General features: G+C 44.0%; 2 protein-coding genes and 2 long non-coding RNA genes across 5 annotated transcripts; all 4 read left to right on the top strand.

The window, feature by feature from the left end:
• Positions 1-1,773: 1,773 nt before the first annotated feature.
• On the top strand, positions 1,774-10,377 carry LOC139620351 (uncharacterized). Of its 2 annotated transcripts, XR_011690812.1 has the most exons (5): positions 1,780-1,971; positions 2,046-2,093; positions 2,167-3,123; positions 3,508-3,612; positions 9,957-10,371. It is a non-coding gene; the product is annotated as an uncharacterized lncRNA (long non-coding RNA). The 2 variants fall into 2 exon arrangements; XR_011690811.1 differs by having other exon boundaries at positions 1,774-1,971; positions 2,167-3,612; positions 9,957-10,377.
• On the top strand, positions 8,367-9,948 carry LOC139620350 (uncharacterized). Its single transcript, XR_011690810.1, has 3 exons — positions 8,367-8,974; positions 9,049-9,096; positions 9,170-9,948. It is a non-coding gene; the product is annotated as an uncharacterized lncRNA (long non-coding RNA).
• Positions 10,378-12,808: 2,431 nt separating the features above from the next.
• LOC139619893 (taste receptor type 1 member 1-like) lies at positions 12,809-16,020 on the top strand. Its single transcript, XM_071474968.1, has 5 exons — positions 12,809-12,821; positions 12,978-13,082; positions 13,334-13,378; positions 13,984-14,086; positions 14,424-16,020. The coding sequence occupies exons 1-5, from the start codon at positions 12,809-12,811 to the stop codon at positions 15,568-15,570; spliced, it is 1,413 nt and encodes a 470-aa protein (XP_071331069.1). The 3' UTR covers positions 15,571-16,020.
• Positions 15,950-19,751, top strand: LOC139620348 (taste receptor type 1 member 1-like). Its single transcript, XM_071475757.1, has 3 exons — positions 15,950-15,956; positions 16,211-16,331; positions 17,438-19,751. The coding sequence occupies exons 2-3, from the start codon at positions 16,319-16,321 to the stop codon at positions 18,364-18,366; spliced, it is 942 nt and encodes a 313-aa protein (XP_071331858.1). The 5' UTR covers positions 15,950-15,956; positions 16,211-16,318; the 3' UTR covers positions 18,367-19,751.
• The last annotated feature ends 293 nt before the right edge of the window (positions 19,752-20,044 follow it).

Genomic DNA, 20,044 nt, shown 5'->3' with positions numbered 1-20,044 from the left:
AACAAGTGCTAAGCATCTCTGGGAACTCCTTCAAGACTGTTGGAAAACCATTTCAGGTGACTACTTCTTGAAGCTCATCAAGAGAATGCCAAGAGTGTGCAAAGCAGTAATCAGAGCAAAGGGTGGCTACTTTGAAGAAACTAGAATATAAGACATGTTTTCAGTTATTTCACACTTTTTTGTTAAGTACATAATTCCACATGTGTTCATTCATAGTTTTGATGCCTTCAGTGAGAATCTACAATGTAAATAGTCATGAAAATAAAGGAAACACATTGAATGAGAAGGTGTGTCCAAACTTTTGGCCTGTACTGTATGTTGTGTAGTTGGAGAAGGTTCACAGTCATGCTTCAAACCATGACCAATCACCCTTGTCAAGGTATCTATGTTCCAACCCCATGGTTATGAGCTTTCAGAAGTGACCAAAATAATGAGATCATAGATACAAGCAGCTGAAATAGGTTTCCTCCAAAGGGTGGCTAGGCTCAGCCTTAAAGACAGGGTAAGGAGCTCAGTTTGGGACAGTGATCTTTCCTAGGACACCTCCAGGATGAAAGCATGTATATATAGTATTTCATTTACTTATTTAGGGTGCTTTCACACCAACAGCAGTTGGTGCGCACTAAACAGTCCATTCAAACCAAAAGCTCTTAGTTCGGTTCGTTTTCGTCGGTGTGAAAGCATCAATCGCACTCGGGTGCGAACTAAATCAAGCGGACCGAGACCTCCAAAAAGAGGTGGTCTCGGTCCACTTGATTCCGCACCAAATGCCAACTTCTGGTGCGGCTCCTCTGGTGAGAACACGAACCTGGACCAACTCAGGTCTAAACGAACTATTCAAAATGCATCATGGGAGGAAGGAAGGAGTAAACATGCTGCGCACCGCCAACCGTGGCCAAACGTGGGCTAACCCTGAGGTTCAAGCCCTCCTCGACATCTGGGCAGATGAACACATAAATGAACAGCTATCATCATGAACAGCGAAATCTTTGCTATTTTTAGCAAACAGCTGAGGGTGTTGTGATCATTATAACGTCCTGTAAACAGCGGCATCAGGCACATGCGTATGCTCCAGCTCTGTCAGCATTCTGTCAGTGGGAAATTCAGATTGCCCTGTATTAACCTACAGCATAACAGATTCTACAGTAAAAGCCGGCTGGCTTGTCAGGCTACAGACTATATTCTACCTTGTGGGTCTTCGGAAAGGTGCTTGTCTCATCATCAGCAGGACAGCACTGGTGAAAATAGCGCGTCTCCTCTCCCTGAAATGATGCACTACATGCCTTCGGCGGATCCAGTACATCCGAAGATTGTTCTCCAGCTGCAGCCGCGACTCATTCCGGAACTGGATATTTTGCCAGAAATGGGTAATGTTGACGATATAAAAAGCAAGGACCAGCGCAAGAAACAGTGTGCGAATGTGTCGCTCCATTGTGAAAGTTCAAATTGGCGCTTATTTCCACCGGAGGATGACGAAACGTCATTCAGACCAATGTGGTTTGTTTGCATGTTTGAACGCGGACCACATGCAGTCTGTATGCTACAATGTAACAATTTTACTGCCTGGTGCGGACCAAATAATCGAACTAGCGGTGTGAAAGCGCCCTTAAACCATTGTTTATCTAACTGACAAACTGAACCGAGCCCTGAGCTGGGTTAATGTTAGATAAATAGATAGAAAGATAGATAGATTTATTTACTAATCTGGCATAAAGACACACTGTACAACATAAAATAGAATGCAAAAATATATACAACAATAAACTATATGTAGCAGGATGAGCATTGTGGCCCTGTGTCCAGCTGTAGGAGATGGTGCCTAATTGCCTGTCTCCTTCTGGCCAATGGCAGTAGGGAGAGGGGGGTATAAAAGCCGGTAGGTGTCACCGGATTTCTCTCTTGCTTGTGGAGGCCGAGGGCACATCACTTCCTGTTGCCTCATCCCTGTCCTTCTTCTGTTGGGGTTTGCAGGTAGGCTAGTTGTGGCTGCGTTACCAGTTTGCGTGTTTAGTTGACAGTAAATAAGACTATTGCTTTTGTTGTAGGGCCGGATTGGGTTCCATGGGTCTGTGAGCTGCACACGATTACTGCCGGTGGGTCCTCCGTTTCATGTACTACGCTGTTGCTGCAGTGCGCATATGGCAATTTGTGTGTGTGTGTTTGCAGGTTGCCGCTGCAGAAACAGCAGTCTTGGGTCCTTCCCCTCTCCTGCGTGTGTGGACAGAGGCAGCTGGACGGGTAACGGCTTTACTGGGGGAACACTGTATCGGCTACTTTCACGGCCCACTTGATCACTGCTGCTTTGCCTACGGGAGGTCGTCTGCCTACAGGAAGTTGCTTTGCTCACAGCGAATAGCTGTGCTTATAGAGAAATACACTGATTTTAGGGGATTGCCCTCTTTGGGAAATTACTGTACTTTGGGGACTGCTTTGATTCTGCCGCACAGCTTCACCTGTTGGAGCCGAGCACTGTCACTCCGTTTCGGACTGACTTGCCTCACGGAGGGTTGTCGGCACCCGCGGCATTGGTCGCTTCGGCCTGGCGGCCTCTTTAAGCCCTGTGTTTTACACTGTGTGTGTGTGTGTGTGTGTGTGCGTGTGTGTGCGTGTGTGTGTGATGTTAATTGGGGAGGGGAAATTTATATTTTGTGGTGTGCGTTCACTGGCCTTGTGAGTGTCCGCATGCAATTAAAAGTTGAGTTGTTTTTGTTTTGTGGGAATTTAAGTTGATTGATATTTGCAATTAATCATTTTGGTTAAGTGTGTGTGCGTGTGGTTACTTCTGAGTATGTTGTAGATAATGGTTATTTGTCAAAGTATGATTTAGTTTTTGTATTGATTTATTTACCTAGTTTAGCTAATTCTTGTTTTTGTATAGTTAGGTTTGATTTTGGTTTTTATATATTGTGTTTTTTTTTTTTTTTTTTTTTACTCTTGTGTTTGTCCTTTCAGGGAGTTGAGACTACAGTGGGGGACGTGGTGTCCTCGGTGGCGGTGTCTCCTTTGTGTGTTGTGTGTATGTTTTCACCCCAGGTTGATTTTCACCAGTGTGTGCGTGTGTCACGAGTGTTTGTGGTGACCTTCCCGGGACCCTCTTTATTTTTTGGACCCATCTCCCTACTGGTAGGCCTCCACCCTGATTGGTTCCCCTAATTTCCCTGGTAACATCAGGTGGATGTTATGGATTTCTTTTTATTCAATGTTTAATAAAGTGATATTTTTTGTAATTTGACCTCGTCTCTGCCCCGTTGCATGACGGATCTGCGTGCCTTTAGGATTATGATAGTTCCCTGGGTGAAATTCCCAGGGTGGCGTTGTCTGGCAACACTAAGCTAAGGTTAAAGTGAATTAATTGGCTAACCTCTAACCCCGGTCGCCACAATCTGGCGTTGTCGGCAGGATTACAACGTGAGAGCAGAGACGTGTGTTTTGTTTTTTTTCTTTGTATTTTACTTTGGTTCATATTTTATGTGTGAGTGTTTGACTTGTTTTATTTTGTTTCTCAAGGCAAAGCAGCAGTTGGTTTCGTGGACCCAGGAAGAACTCCAGGGAGTTGTTTCCTTGTTTTTCTACCCTGTGACCCCTCCTCCCTCCTTTTCTTTTCTTTTTAAGGTAGGCCAAATCAAACTGGTTTAAAGTTATGGAGGTAGAATTGCAGGAGTTGAGGGAATTAGTAACCCAATTGAGGGCAGATAATGAGAGGCTGCGACAGGAACGGGCTGTGGCTGTGTCTGGCCCTAATGCTGTGCCCTCCACTTCTGTGTCAAACACTACCTCTTCTATTGCCAGTGCTCCTGCAACGGAGCGGCTGATTTTTGTGCCCCGAGACAGAAAGTGCCCTTTGTTTAGGGGAAGATCAGGCATAGGGTTGACTGAGTGGCTGGAAGAGGTGCAAGCCTGCATGAGAGCATGCCATTTGTCTACAACTGATCAGGCATTTTTTATGTTTGATCACTTGGAGGGGGAAGCACGTCAAGAGATCAAGTACAGGTCGAGTGCAGAACGTGAGGACCCAGTTAGCATAATTGCTATATTACAGGAGCTTTATGGGTGTTCAGAGTCATATGTAGCGCTCCAAGAGGCCTTTTTTTCCCGACGCCAGCAAGAAGGAGAGACCCTGCAAGAGTTTTCCGTTGCATTGATGGGCCTCCTGACAGCTGTTAAGCAGCGTGCGCCCAGTGACATGCCAGACGCAGAAGTTTTGCTGCGTGATCAGTTTGTGGAGCATGTCCTGGACAGCGCTCTTCGTCGTGAGTTGAAACAGCTTGTGCGAAGGCAGCCTACTATGACCTTACTGGAGGTCAGGGCTGAGGCAATTAGATGGGAGCGTGAGGGATTACCAGGGAGTGTTAGGGGCCGCAGTCACTCTGTCCCTTCCATTTTTGGTGCTCAGTGTGGGGTGCGTGGGGATCGTCAGGAAGGGGTTAACTCACCTCGAGAGTCTGACATGAGGGAGATGAGGGAAATGCTAAAATTGCAACAAGAGCAGCTGAACCAGCTGACTCAAAGCATTTCCCAGTTACAGGACTCCCATCAGCGGAGCCGTACGGTTCCCCGCGGCCCCATTATATGTAGGCGTTGTCAGCAGCCCGGCCACATCGCTAGGGAATGCAATGGGGTACGTGTTTCATCCCGCACTCAGCCTTCTGTGCTGGCCTCTCAACCAAGTAGGTTGTCCCATCCTGCTCAGGTGTCGGAAAACTCACGCCCGCCGAACTGTTGAGCCACGGTTCGGGGGGGGCAGCCACTGGCTCAGAGGGTGTTTCAGGTGAGGTGGAAGCTTCAAAGCTTATGTCATCTTGCCCACACTTAGAGGTGCTCATGGGTGGAGTTAAAGTCCCTTGTTTGGTGGACACTGGGTCCATGGTGTCTACTATCACTGAGAGCTTTTTCCGCCAGCATTTTGAGCCATGGGGTCAAGAGAGGCTTAAATCTTGTCATTGGTTGCAGCTCAGAGCAGCTAATGGGTTGGGTATTCCCTATATTGGCTACCTGGAGCTGGACCTTGAGCTCTGTGGTAAGCTAGTGCCTGGATGTGGGGTATTGGTGGTTAAGGACCCCCCTGGTGGCGTGGTGTTTCAGGTCCCTGGTGTTTTGGGGATGAATGTAATCCGTAGATGTTACAGGGAGCTCTTTGGACAGCATGGTTTAGCTCTGTTTGACTTACCTGAGGTATGTGACTCCCCTGGATGTGTTGTGCAAGCACTGCAAAAGTGCCATCAGGCTAGTTTACAGGCCCCCCAGGGCACAACAGGTAAAGTTAAGGTTCGGGGCCGAAGGGTTTGTCGTATCCCAGGTGGGGTAATGAAGATCATTGCGACTACATGTTCAGAGCAGTACTCGCAAGGCACTGTGTTGTTTGAGCCCCTGGATTCTGGTCTGCCTGCTGGGCTGCTTGCATCTCCTGCCTTGGTGCGAGTGGTAAGAGGCACAGCCTACATCCCTATTGTGAATGTAGGCTTCACAGATGCACTGCTCCACCCCCACACAGTTGTTGGTACTCTGGATGAGGTCTGCATGGTTAGTTTGCCAGCTGGGGTCACTGAAGTGCCGCCAGTGGTGGCCACAGTGACCTCTCAGATTGTTTCTGACCCTGTGCAGAATGAGATTGAGGCTTTGGATTTGTCTCCATTACCTGCTGAGCAGCGAGATAAGGTGAGGTCTTTTCTCACACAGTACCACTCTGTCTTTTCTGCTCATGATGGAGACCTGGGTTGTACTGATCTGATAGCCCATGAGATCCCTCTCTTAGACGACATTCCAGTGAGGCAACGCTATAGGCGAATTCCTCCGTCTGAGTATGAGGCAGTCAAAGATCATATCAATCAGCTACTGAGGGCTCAGGTAATCAGGGAGAGTAGCAGTCCTTATGCCTCACCCATAGTACTAGTTAAAAAGAAGGACGGTAGTCTGCGCATGTGTGTCGACTACAGGTTGCTCAACAGCAAAACCAGGAAGGATGCCTTCCCATTGCCCCGCATTGATGAGTCCTTGGATGCACTGACGGGGGCTCGCTGGTTTTCCACCATGGACCTTGCCAGTGGTTACAACCAGGTCCCCGTCGCTGAGTCTGATCGCCCCAAGACAGCCTTTTGTACACCATTTGGCCTTTTCGAGTGGAACCGGATGCCCTTTGGGCTTTGTAATGCCCCCAGCACCTTTCAGAGGTTGATGCAGCGGATATTTGGCGATCAACAGTGCCAATCTGTGCTGCTATACCTAGATGATATTGTGGTTTTCTCCTCTACCCTTGAGCAACATCTGGAGAGGTTGGAAACGGTGCTGGGACGGCTGAAGCAAGAAGGGCTGAAGGTGAAACTCAACAAGTGTGCCTTCTTCCAGCAGGAAGTGCGCTACTTGGGGCATGTGATTTCAGACAAGGGTGTCTCTACAGACCCTAGTAAGATTGGGGTGGTGTCCAACTGGCCGCCCCCCACAACTGTGTCAGAGTTGCGTTCCTTCCTTGGTTTTGCCAGTTACTACCGCCGCTTTGTTGAAGGTTTTGCCAAATTGGCAGCTCCCCTGCATAAGTTAGTTGCAGAGCTGGTAGGCCCAAAATCTAAACGTGCAGACCAAACAGTTTCTGCTCACTGGACAGAGGAACACCATGGGAGCTTTGAGGCATTAAAAACTAGGCTCACCACTGCACCTGTGTTGGCTTATGCTGACTTTTCCCTCCCGTTTATTCTGGAAGTGGATGCAAGTTATGGTGGTCTTGGAGCTGTGTTGTCTCAGGAGCAGGACGGTAAGGTTAGGCCTATAGCCTACGCCAGCCGTGGTCTGAGGCCTACCGAGCGCAACATGCGTAATTATAGCTCTATGAAGTTGGAGTTTCTGGCCCTTAAGTGGGCGATGACTGAAAAGTTCAGGGAGTATCTGTTGGGTCACAAATGTGTTGTCTATACTGACAACAACCCACTGAGCCATCTTTCATCTGCCAAGCTTGGTGCCACAGAACAACGTTGGGCGGCACAACTTGCCCCCTTCGACTTTGAGATAAAGTATCGCTCAGGTCGAAGTAATAAGAATGCTGATGCCCTCTCCCGTCAGTATCCGCCTGGGCCACCGGATATGGAGGCCATGGTCCATGGCACGTTGCTTCCTAAACCTTTGCAGCAAGCCCTGCAGTCACGACACACCGAGGCGACACAAGCTGTTGTTGCAGCTTTGCCTCATCGCCCCCCACCCAGTCTTTGTGCGCTCCAGCAAAATGACCCAATCATCAGGGAAGTCCTTGAGTTTTGGAGGCGTAAGCGGCGTCCTGACAAGGAGGAGCGGAAGAAGGTGTCTCAACCAGCCTTGGCATTGCTTCGGCAGTGGGACCGACTGGTTGAGAAAGGTGGGGTTTTGTATCGCCAGGTCTTCCGGCCTGATGGAGCTGAGCCAGTGTTTCAGCTTTTGTTGCCGGCTGCCTTGAAGGCAGATGTGCTGACGGAGGTCCATCAGGGTCATGGTCATCAAGGGGTTGAGAGGACCCTGGAGCTCCTGTGGCAGCGGTGCTATTGGCCAGGTATGTCTGCAGAGGTTGCACAGTGGTGCCAGGCATGTGAAAGGTGCCAGGTAGCCAAGGATAACCGGCCGATGGCTCGTAGCTTTATGGGACACTTGTTGGCCTCCCGACCTAATGAGATCCTTGCTATGGACTTCACAGTCCTGGAACCCAGCCGTAATGGGCTGGAAAATGTCCTGGTGATGACTGATGTATTCAGTAAATATACACTGGCCATTCCTACTCGTGACCAACGAGCCGCCACAGTGGCGCAAGTTTTGGTTGCAGAGTGGTTTTCTAAGTTTGGCGTCCCTGCTCGGATACATTCTGACCAGGGCCGAAGTTTTGAGAGCTCTCCTGTATTGTTACAATACAACCCCTCATCAGACGACTGGTGAGTCTCCATTTATGTTGATGTTTGGCCAAGAACCTAGACTTCCAGTTGATTTTCTTCTGGGCCGAGTCCAGGATCCTGTTGCTGGTGCTGTCCATGAATGGGTTCAGGAGCATCAAACCCGACTGCAGATAGCCTTTGAGGGGGCTCGGGAAAGGTTGAATGCTGCAGCAGAGCGCCGGAAGAAAACCCATGATCAGCAGGTCAGGGATGTTCCTCTGAAGGAGGGTGAGTTGGTCTGGTTGCGAGACTGCAGTGTTAGGGGGCGCCATAAGATCCAAGATCTGTGGGCCTCAGTTGTGTATCAAGTATTGAAGGCGCCACAGGGAGGAGGGTCAGTTTACACCATTGCCCCTAGGGATGACCACACTAAGGTCCGGCATGTCCATCGTACCCTGTTGAAGGCCGTGGTTGGGGCTGGACCCCCAGTTGCTGCCTCTGCTCCTGTCCCATCTCCTCCCGACCATTCACAGCCAGAGGATGAGCCATCAGGTGATGATTTGTTTGTCTTGTGGCCTGAGGCTCCTCTCACTACCCCTCCTCGAGCAGCCACAGCAGCCCAAACAACCCCCCGGGTGTTGGTTCCACAACCTAGTTCAGTCTTGGTGCAGGGTCCTGATCCTATGGATCCTACTCCCATGATGGTGGAAGCTCCCCCTGATCTGGATGGTGGGGTAGTGACAGTACGACGGACTACACGGCTGACTGCTGGTCACCACTCTAATGTCCACCACCTCCCACGGCCTGCGGGGGAATTAGCAGAGGCCATTGTACATCTCCCTGGCTCGGTGTCTAATGCAGTTGCCGCTCTGTTTCGTCCTTGGGATTAGCAGACTTGGGTCTGCTTAATTCATCGTCGGGACGACGCTGTAAAAAGAGGGGGGTAGATTGTAGCAGGATGAGCATTGTGGCCCTGTGTCCAGCTGTAGGAGATGGTGCCTAATTGCCTGTCTCCTTCTGGCCAATGGCAGTAGGGAGAGGGGGGTATAAAAGCCGGTAGGTGTCACCGGATTTCTCTCTTGCTTGTGGAGGCCGAGGGCACATCACTTCCTGTTGCCTCATCCCTGTCCTTCTTCTGTTGGGGTTTGCAGGTAGGCTAGTTGTGGCTGCGTTACCAGTTTGCGTGTTTAGTTGACAGTAAATAAGACTATTGCTTTTGTTGTAGGGCCGGATTGGGTTCCATGGGTCTGTGAGCTGCACACGATTACTGCCGGTGGGTCCTCCGTTTCATGTACTGCGCTGTTGCTGCAGTGCGCATATGGCAATTTGTGTGTGTGTGTTTGCAGGTTGCCGCTGCAGAAACAGCAGTCTTGGGTCCTTCCCCTCTCCTGCGTGTGTGGACAGAGGCAGCTGGACGGGTAACGGCTTTACTGGGGGAACACTGTATCGGCTACTTTCACGGCCCACTTGATCACTGCTGCTTTGCCTACGGGAGGTCGTCTGCCTACAGGAAGTTGCTTTGCTCACAGCGAATAGCTGTGCTTATAGAGAAATACACTGATTTTAGGGGATTGCCCTCTTTGGGAAATTACTGTACTTTGGGGACTGCTTTGATTCTGCCGCACAGCTTCACCTGTTGGAGCCGAGCACTGTCACTCCGTTTCGGACTGACTTGCCTCACGGAGGGTTGTCGGCACCCGCGGCATTGGTCGCTTCGGCCTGGCGGCCTCTTTAAGCCCTGTGTGTGTGTGTGCGTGTGTGTGTGTGTGTGTGTGCGCGTGTGTGTGTGATGTTAATTGGGGAGGGGAAATTTATATTTTGTGGTGTGCGTTCACTGGCCTTGTGAGTGTCCGCATGCAATTAAAAGTTGAGTTGTTTTTGTTTTGTGGGAATTTAAGTTGATATTTGCAATTAATCATTTTGGTTAAGTGTGTGTGCGTGTGGTTACTTCTGAGTATGTTGTAGATAATGGTTATTTGTCAAAGTATGATTTAGTTTTTGTATTGATTTATTTACCTAGTTTAGCTAATTCTTGTTTTTGTATAGTTAGGTTTGATTTTGGTTTTTATATATTGTGTGTTTTTTTTTTTTTTTTTTTTTTTTTTTTTTTTACTCTTGTGTTTGTCCTTTCAGGGAGTTGAGACTACAGTGGGGGACGTGGTGTCCTCGGTGGCGGTGTCTCCTTTGTGTGTTGTGTGTATGTTTTCACCCCAGGTTGATTTTCACCAGTGTGTGCGTGTGTCACGAGTGTTTGGGGTGACCTTCCCGGGACCCTCTTTATTTTTTGGACCCATCTCCCTACTGGTAGGCCTCCACCCTGATTGGTTCCCCTAATTTCCCTGGTAACATCAGGTGGATGTTATGGATTTCTTTTTATTCAATGTTTAATAAAGTGATATTTTTTGTAATTTGACCTCGTCTCTGCCCCGTTGCATGACGGATCTGCGTGCCTTTAGGATTATGATAGTTCCCTGGGTGAAATTCCCAGGGTGGCGTTGTCTGGCAACACTAAGCTAAGGTTAAAGTGAATTAATTGGCTAACCTCTAACCCCGGTCGCCACATATACAAGATACAAATATAAAAAAGACAGAGGTGAATTGTCGTATAGGGTTATGGCTTGGGGAAGGAAGATTTCCTATATCAGTCACTACGACAACGACCACACCGGGAGCCACTCCTATTAGCTAAGAACAGGAAACTGAGACTACAATTTGCACAACCTTACCAAAGTTGGACAATAGAAGATTGGAAAAATGTTGCCTGGTCTAATGAGTCTTGATTTCTGCTGCAACAGGCCCCCCCTCCATCCCTTTATGTACCCATCTTCTGATGGCTGCCTCCAGCCGGATAATGCAACATGTCACAAAGCTCAGATCATCTCAAACTGGTTTCTTGAACATGACAATAAGTTTACTGTACTTAAATGGCCTCCACAGTCACCAGATCTCAATCCAATAGAGCAACTATGTGATTTGATGGAACGGGACAGTTGCATCATGGATGTGCAGCTGACAAATGGGGGTCCAACCTGGTACTTGCAAGGTGTACCTAATAAAGTGGCTGGTGTGTGTGTGTGTATATATAATATTGCTTGTACGTGGACAGTAGTGATTGCAGTTATGTCCACAGGTTTTGTGGTTGAAAGATCAACATTCTGGATGGGTCATGGATGGTGAAATGATTAGTGTTCTGTCTCATCTAAGCCTCTCAACCTCTGACAGATATCCTTATACTGATTTTAGAGTTTTTAACCCTGTTAAACACAAAAAAATTTAATCTCTTTCACAGGCTTCTGATTTTTTTTTTTAATTAATAGCGATTAACTATTTACGGATGAATTCCCTTTACTCCCTATTACATTTTTATTGCCTAATGAATTTATCAATGATCAGCCTTAATTACATCAAATTATCACACTTACTATTCATGTGTTTGTATCTTTATCACTGATTAAACAAATTGATTTGTTACATGAATAACAAAGTTAAATAAACAGAATAACACTGACTGAAAAGCTCAGAGAAAATACATCAGAATCTCTATGTATCTGTCATCAGTAGTTCTGCAGACAACAGACATGAGGAGCAGAGTCGCAGAGAGGATTCAGGACCACAGCTCCCAGTGAGTCCAGTTTTGCATAATAAGCAGTAGGCAGAAGACAACGGAATCTAGTCCAAATGTATTTATCAGGACAACGTTGTTAGCTTTGAGTTCTGCTCGTTTCATCAGAAACTCAAATATGCTAATTAAAGTCGTCAAAGTCTGTGTGACCAGCCTGGATCTACAGAATTTTATCACAGAAAGATCCGATGAAGGATGAAAAACTAAAATTTAAACATGCCTGGTATTGTACTCACTGCTGTACCTTTCAGTCTGAGATCTAATCTCACACTCTCTATAGCTGATAACTTTTACAGTTCAATGTGCCAGTTGTTCTATTTTGTGTGTTGTTCTACAATTATAATTACTTAATTAAGGTATACTCTATGTGCATGATTCTTGTAAAGTGTGGCACAGGTCAAATGTGATGTTATCTCCAAATGGGTGCAGGGACAATTTTTATTCCCACTCCATCCTTGAATATTAAGAAATACTAAGAAATACAGACAGTAATAAACTGTATGGTATTAACAAAGTAAAGGAACAACTGATAAGGATGTCTCCTGTACACCTTGCTTTCAAGGTTTCTGGGCATGTCCAACTGTTAGAAGACCCCGGGGTAAGCCTGAACATACTGGAGAGATTATATATCTTACCTGCCTTCCCCCAGAAGGACATGGAAAATACTGTTGGGGAGAGAGAGACATGTGCCACCATGTGTAAGGGCAGACTGAAAAATTTTGTTAAAACCCCAAACTGCAGACCACAGACTTGAGACAATGGTTGACTGCTGTGATATTTTTTATAACTAAATTAAATATTGGTAAGACCAAAGAAACCAAGTTCTTGTGGAGGAGGGAGTTTGATCAAATGAGGGAAGCAGGGTGGCTGAAGAGTGCTGCAGTGAAGGATAGTGGTGGAGGTGGCTGGTGGTGACTGGAGTTGCCTTGGAATTTCAGGAACCAAGGCAGACTCAGGGTATTGAGGGATGCTGATCAGAACTGGAATCCTGACAGACAAACAGACCTGGATCAACAAGAAAACTTACAACAAGAACTCAACAAGAACTCAACAAGAACTTGTGAAGCTTGAAGTCGGCTACAGTCAACACACCTGAGGGATTGGAAAAGAAGGAGAAAAACCAGGAATGGGGAGAAGACGCAGTCTGATCCTAGCACTGTGACCTAGCCTTGGATAGGCGATGGAAACTGGATGGTTAGATGACAACACACCAAGAAAAGAGCACTCCAGCTAGACACCAAAATTTATATCATAAAATCCAAGAAAATCACAATAATTACTATTTAGCACCAAATACTACTCTAAAGTGCTTTACTCACTGTATTGTCCATTTATCTTTCTTAGATGTTCAGACCTATTAGACATGTCTGTGTATAGTGATTGGGTCTTCTCTGGAAAATAACCCATAAATTTAAATGAGACAGTGTTTCAGTGTGGTGTTTTAATGAGGATATTTGGTCTTAATGCTGTGTCACAGTTAAAGCATAGTTGAATGACTTGTTCTAACTTCACAGTGCAATCTGTCTCTCTAGATGAGGGCTTATCCCTTCCTACCAAGCAGAGCGAGGAGTTCCGCCCCTCCACCAGGAGGCCTGGTGGAAGGGCGGAACTAAGGCCTTGCCTAAATTCAAATTCTGGTGAGAGTCCTGGTCATTTATTACAATCATCTGCTTAGTGATTGCAAATTTTACTCTTTCAAATGGCCCATGGGGTCAAATGTTAAATCGTGTAGGGATCACTTGTAATGGGACGTGATCTTTTAGCATAAAGCAAAAACACTGAGTTGAATTGATTCAATTAGCATTTGCTTGTTACTGTCCTGTTTCATCTTTTAAAAACCCATCTTTGCTTGGTGAGATAATTCATGTGACATAAATTTCTTCTTAAGGGCCGTTCAATTGTGAAACATTCACTGCAACAGCAAGTGTTACAGGTGAATAGCAATAAGATCTTCCCTTTTTTTCTTCTCTGTCTTTTTTTTCTATTCATTGAAAACCTTAGGGATGGTATAGACAATTTATGCCAAATGCTATAGCAAAAGGAAGCTGTCTCCAAGATTGTTTAAACATACAGTAGATTTTCTATGTTTGTCATCACAATATCTGCCAAACAGAGTAAATTTAAAAACTAGAGTGAATAAGTCATACTGGCTAAAGGAAGACACTTCATATTATTTCAAAGAATTGCCATATTTATTCGTGACAGAAGCATTAAACTTGCTTGCTCATGATGAATGTTAAACCCAGCATGTATACATAATAGGAAGTCTGTTCAACACAGTTCAGATGCTTTTGCATACTGTTTTGTGAATTCTCCCCCAACCATAGGTATGAATTTCATTCCCACATGCATGGAAATGATCACTGAAGCTTAACCATCACCAGTGTCTCACAAATTTGTAAAGGCAGAGGCAAATGTCAATATAGGTCACATCAGATTGGTAAACGGTAACTACAACAATGAAACACTTCTTAGCTCCTCTGTGTGTACTGGGATCTCTTCTACATGCCTTTGCTCAATGTGCTGTCCCTGCTTCAGACTTTCAGCTGGAAGGAGATTATTTGATAGGTGGACTTTTTGATATTCATCATGTCAGTGCCCCTGTTTATCATGACAGACCAGCAGCCATCAACTGTACCAGGTGAGTCTTAACAATAAATTTTGGTGGATGCCAAGATGAAACTATTTAAGAACACAAGATTAAATAATATCACATTGTAAGAGTAGCTTTGCCTACTAGCAAAAACCAATCCGGTTCATTGCTACCTGATCATAAGTCTGAATTTAGTCCTTGTTCAATAAAATCTCCTTGTAGCATCCATATCTCTACAGGTGAACAAGAATGATAGTGTTATGTAAGCCTATAAAAATAGTAATGCTTGAAGCACTGCTGCAAAACTGTTGATGAGAAGAGATTTTGATGCTTAACATTTCAAATTGCTAGCCCTACTCTCCTGCTGTCCTTTCTCTGTCCTCAGTCAACTCTTCAGTCTTTCAAATTATCGGAGGTTTCAGTTGATGAGATTCTCTATAGAGGAAATCAACAACTCTACCAGCCTACTGCCAAATGTATCCCTTGGCTATGAGATATTTGACCACTGCTCAGATACACAGAATTTTCCAGGTATTTTGAACCTCATTTCAGTCAATGGCTTGATCCAACCCTGGGATAAACCACACAAAAAACAAGGACATAAGCCCAATGTGTCCAAAGTGATAGCTGTGGTTGGTCCTTTTTCAAGCACCCAGGCTCTGACTGTAGCACCACTGTTCATGGTGGATCTTATTCCTATGGTAAGTTTTTTTTTTCAGTACAGTATCTGTACAGTTCAGTATTATTGTCATGTCTTGTTTTATTTATTTATTCTCTTTCAACAGGTCAATTATGGGTCTTCTAGTTCTATTTTTTCAAAATCATTAAAATTCCCATCTTTCTTACGAACAGTTCGTCCCAATAGGGACATCATAGAAGTGATTATTAACATTTTACAACACTTCAGATGGCACTGGGTTGCTTTCCTTAACAGTCATAACAATTATGGCAATGATGGGCTGGCATTGTTCATGAAGAGGATTAAGGATACTGAGATCTGCCTGGCATACACCAAACGTCTCAACGAGGATACACATTACTCCCAAATGTTTAAACAGATAGAGGCACAGAGGATATTTGTCATCATTGTTTTTGCTCCTAAAATGACTGCTGAAGCTCTCATTGAGTCAGCAGTACAACTGAATATTACAAACAAAGTGTGGATTGCAGGGGATTCCTGGTCCTTAAACAAGAGGCTCTCTAAGAAGAAAGGAGTCAAAAATATTGGAACTATACTTGGGGTATCTCAGTCAGTAGTGATGATACCCGGTTTTAGTGATTTTATTTATTCTTACAAAAGCCAGACTCAATGTGAAAATCCAGGACAAGAGTTTTGTAATCAAGTTTGCAACAGCAGTAGCCTGAGTCCAGAAGATATCCTTGCTGCAGACCCATCTTTTTCTTTTCCTGTTTATTCTGCTGTATATGCCATTGCTCATGCTTTACACAGTGCCTTGCGATGTGGAGCTGGCACATGTAATGACGATATCACAGTGTACCCACACATGGTAAGTGTACACATTTGTATTTAAATTTATGTAATTCAGTCTCAACATAGATGCATACATACAAGTTTACAACAGTGAATTTGTACTATATAAATGCTCTATCCATAGAAATATTCTTTAACAATCTGTTTAATCAGCATATAAAATTTTCATTTTGAGCAAATGCAAGTAACAGGCATCTGAACTTTGTGTGCCCGAAACAGGTTTTGGCAGAGCTGAAGAAGTCAAACTTTTCACTTTTAAATCAAAGTATACAGTTTGATGAAATTGGTGATCCCAAGTTCGGATCATATTCTATAGTTTTCTGGAACAAAAGTGGTGATGCCGAGGAGATCGGCTTTTATCATTTTTACCCATCAGCCCATTTCTTTATCAACAGCACCAAAATTCATTGGTACACAGAAGGAGAGGTACGTTGTCCTTTTCCTTATTACAATATGTAATTCTAAGAAATACTTTTTCCCTCCCCACCCCCACCCCCACCCCACCCACCCTAGGATGTGTGTCTTTGTATGTGTATGAACATTTCTCAAAACTCCTTTATAATATTTAAATGCTATATAGGCCTAATTACTGGAAATTCTTATTTATTAGTCACTACTCCTCGCAGTATTTATTTTCTCAACTTAATGTTTAATTTGCTGCTAACAATTGTGTTGTACAGGTGCCTACTTCACTGTGTTCCCCAGATTGTCTTGTAGGATATGCAAAAAAACAAGATGGAGTTCACAAATGCTGTTTCACTTGTGAAATCTGTTCTAATGGAACCTACATGAACAGCACAGGTAAGTTATTACACATAAAAACAAGAAAACTAGAATTACAGTGTTGCGTTAGTATGCCTCCGCCAAACAGTCAAGTTGCAGGAAATATGGTCACAATCATCCCTTTCTGAGTTACAGCATTCAACAATGGCCAAAAGTGTTTTTGCAGAACATTATTATGTCACAGTAAAGTTGGCCGTTGACCATTTGGATATAAAATGTCATCATTTCATCATTTTATTTTTTCATTTTCCTATTAGAAATTTGTGTTAAAATGTGTCATGATTATGACCAAAAATGTTTTATGTGATATCACAGTGATCTTGACCATTGACCACCAAATTCCAGTCAGTTCATTTATTGCATTCACAAGAACATGAGGTCACTGTGGCATTGAGCTCTGACCTTTACCCTCAAAAAATCTAATCAGTTCATCTTTGAGTCCAAGTGAATGTTTGTGCCAAATCTGAAGAAATTCCCTCAATATCACAACGTGTTTTGTTAGGTCAAAGTGACCTTGACCTTGAACCACCAAAATTCAACCAATATATTCTTGAGTCCAAATGGACATTTGCGCTAAAAATGATGGGATTCCCTTGTGGAGTTCCAGAGATATTGCATTCACGAGAACAGATGGACAGACAGACGGACAATCTCTCAACATAATGCCTCCAGCCCTGGCTGTTGCTGGCATGGAGGCACAATGAATAAAAATGGTGCTGCCTTTCTTGCCGTTATGGGAGCTAATTTCAGACAGGTTTTAAGCTTTTATTTCATGGCTAAAAAGGTTTAACAATAATTTCAATAAATTATATAGAATAGTTTATAAAGATTAACTGTTTTCTTCAATAGCACAATTAATTACCAATTTCCTTTCATGCAATAAATTCTGTTACAATTTTCTCTAGGGTAGCAATTACTATGTTATTACTAGAGCTAAAGCAGGCTTTTTTAAGTAAGAGCTCATTTTAGGAGAATGTATCATAATAGTATCACAGATTAAACATCTAGTATTGCTTCCTCAACTGTTTAACCTATCTTTACCTCTTTTGATCTCTTTTTTGGTCTGTCTTTATTTTTCAAAAGTTAACTTTTCTAACAAATTGTCCCTCTCTCATGTAAATCAGAGGACCCCTACAAGTGCATCAAATGTAAGGAGACAGAATGGTCTGAAGAAGGAAGTACATCATGCAATCTGCGGGTGGTGGAGTACACCCCATTCACAGACAGTGGAGCTATAGTGATCATGGTGGGGGCCTGGGCCTTGGTGGGTCTCACACTAGCCATGTCTATTCTCTTCACCATCAACTACAACACCCCTATTGTCAGATCTGCTGGGGGACCAATGTGCTTCCTAATTTTAGGCTGCCTCAGTCTGTGTAGTTTCAGTGTGTTCTTTTACTTTGACAAGCCAACGCTTTCTTTTTGTATCTTAAGATTCTTACCATTCATTTTGTTCTACACTGTTTGTCTGGCATGCTTTGTTGTGCGTTCTTTTCAAATTGTTTGCATTTTCAAAATAGCTGCCAGGTTCCCCATGCTCCACCGTTGGTGGATGAAATATCATGGACAATGGCTGGTTATCACTGGGGCTTTTGTTATTCAGGCACTCTTACTTCTTATTGGGTATTCTTGTGGACCCCCCAAGCCCTACAATGAAACACTTCAGTACCCAGACAAAATCATACTTAGCTGTGACATCAGTCTGAAAGCAAACTCTGGTTCTGTGATTTTACTCATATTTTTGTCCTGCCTTTGCTTTATTTTCTCCTACATGGGAAAAGACCTGCCAAAAAATTACAATGAGGCCAAAGCAATAACGTTTTGCCTGCTCATCCTGATCCTCACCTGGATCATCTTTGCCACTGTATATGTGCTTTATAGTGGAAAGTCTATCCAAAGTCTTAACGCTCTGGCAGTACTCTCCAGTCTCTACTCCTTTCTGTTGTGGTATTTTCTCCCAAAATGTTACATAATCATTTTTCAACCCCACAAAAATACGCAGCAGTACTTCCAAGGTCTTATTCAAAATTACACCAAAACAATTAGCCAGTAGCTGCCTCCAGAAAAGCTGATGTGACTTGGGATTTCTGAAAACTTGCATCACGATGCAAACAATTTAGGCTTTTTAAAATAGTCTGAATTTTTTTTTTTTGTCTCACTTACTTTTTCTTTGAAGGGTTGAGCTATCTTTTCAGAAATATCTATTACTATTTTTCATGAGGAGTGTATTGTAGAATATATTATTTAAAAACAAGAAGCAATAAAATTTGTTGAACTAGAGGGCAAATTTACTATAATTTTGGAGATGGTTGGCAGCATGTCCCCAAAAAAATCTTTGCTAAAGATTCTAGGTAGCCTTTATATGGCTAATTGTGTCAACAATGTGAAATATTGCACTGCTCTGATTGTTACACTGATCCAGATTAGATAAACCATGTTTGGTGATACATGTGAATGCACAGTGGTTTCCCTATGGTAAGCCTAACCCTCCAAATTGTTAAGCCAGTTTTAGCAAGCAAATTGAAGATTAAATAATAGTCCTGTCTTGCTAGACCTTTGTGGCCTTGCTAGACAAGCATTTACATTATCCACACTAAGTATATATTCCTCAATATGTAGAAGAAAAGTAGAAGAAATCTATTTACTTCTTTGCACTCTTTGGAAGTTGTTATTACATACTAAGAATATTTGCCCATAGTGTCATTAACATGGTGTGGATTATGTTATAATATGATAAAGATAGCCAGGTTTACATTATAATAAAATATAAGATAGATAGAATTGATGAATTATTAAATTATCAATTCACACATGGTTGATGTTGAATTATTGCTGTAACATCTTTTAAATATATGTTATGTGTTATTTCATAGCCTCAGGGCATCTAATGACAACCCACATTAAGTTGATTCTGTTAAGTGCCTGTCCTAATTCAGATTATTTTGCTTTTGCAACAGTTACATAACTAAGAGTGATTAAATAAAAAATAAAAAAACATGGAACTGGAATTTCCCTCTTTTTTGAGGTTGATGTACTTCTAATCTCACCACATGATGGCACCACCTCACAGGGACACTGTCTACAGTCTAGACTACAGTTCAGAATCAGAATCAGTATCAGAATCAGAATCAGTTTTATTGCCAAGTATGTTTCCACAACAAGGAATTTGTGCTGGTGATTGGTGCAATTGGAGGTTCTTGGAGGTTCTTGTAAACAACAGGTTTACACAGTTTTAGTTTCCGCCTGTATGTGGGAATCAGGTGGACCATGACATGGTCAGAGCGGCCCAGTGCAGCCCGGGGGACGGCGTGATAAGCACCACTGATTGTGGTGTAACAGTGGTCCAGAGTGTTCCCCTCTCTGGTCGGGCAATTAACAAACTGTCTGTATTTGGGCAGTTCGTGGCTGAGGTTACCTTTGTTAAAGTCACCAAGGACAATAACTACGGAGTCCGGGTTGGTCCGCTCCACACACAGTATCTGCTGTGGCCTGTGGTGGGATGTAAACACCGACCAGGATGAATGAAGTGAACTCACGGGGGGAGTAGAAGGGCCTGCAGTTTATGATGAAAGTCTCCAGGTCAGGAGGACAGTGCTGCAGGATCACTGTCACGTCTCTGCACCAGCCACTGTTAGCATAAAAACAGATTCCTCCACCTTTTGTTTTGCCGGACAGCTCTGTGTCGCGATCCGCTCTGAAGAGTTGGAAGCCGGCCAGCTCCAGCGCAGAGT

This window comes from Trachinotus anak, unplaced genomic scaffold (assembly GCF_046630095.1).
Source record: "Trachinotus anak isolate AG129_WGS33_773 ecotype Australia unplaced genomic scaffold, CSIRO_AGI_Tana_v1 ptg000004l, whole genome shotgun sequence".
Lineage (NCBI taxonomy): Eukaryota > Metazoa > Chordata > Actinopteri > Carangiformes > Carangidae > Trachinotus > Trachinotus anak.
Note: the sequence above shows the minus strand (reverse complement) of the source record. Positions and strands in the feature narration are given on the sequence as shown.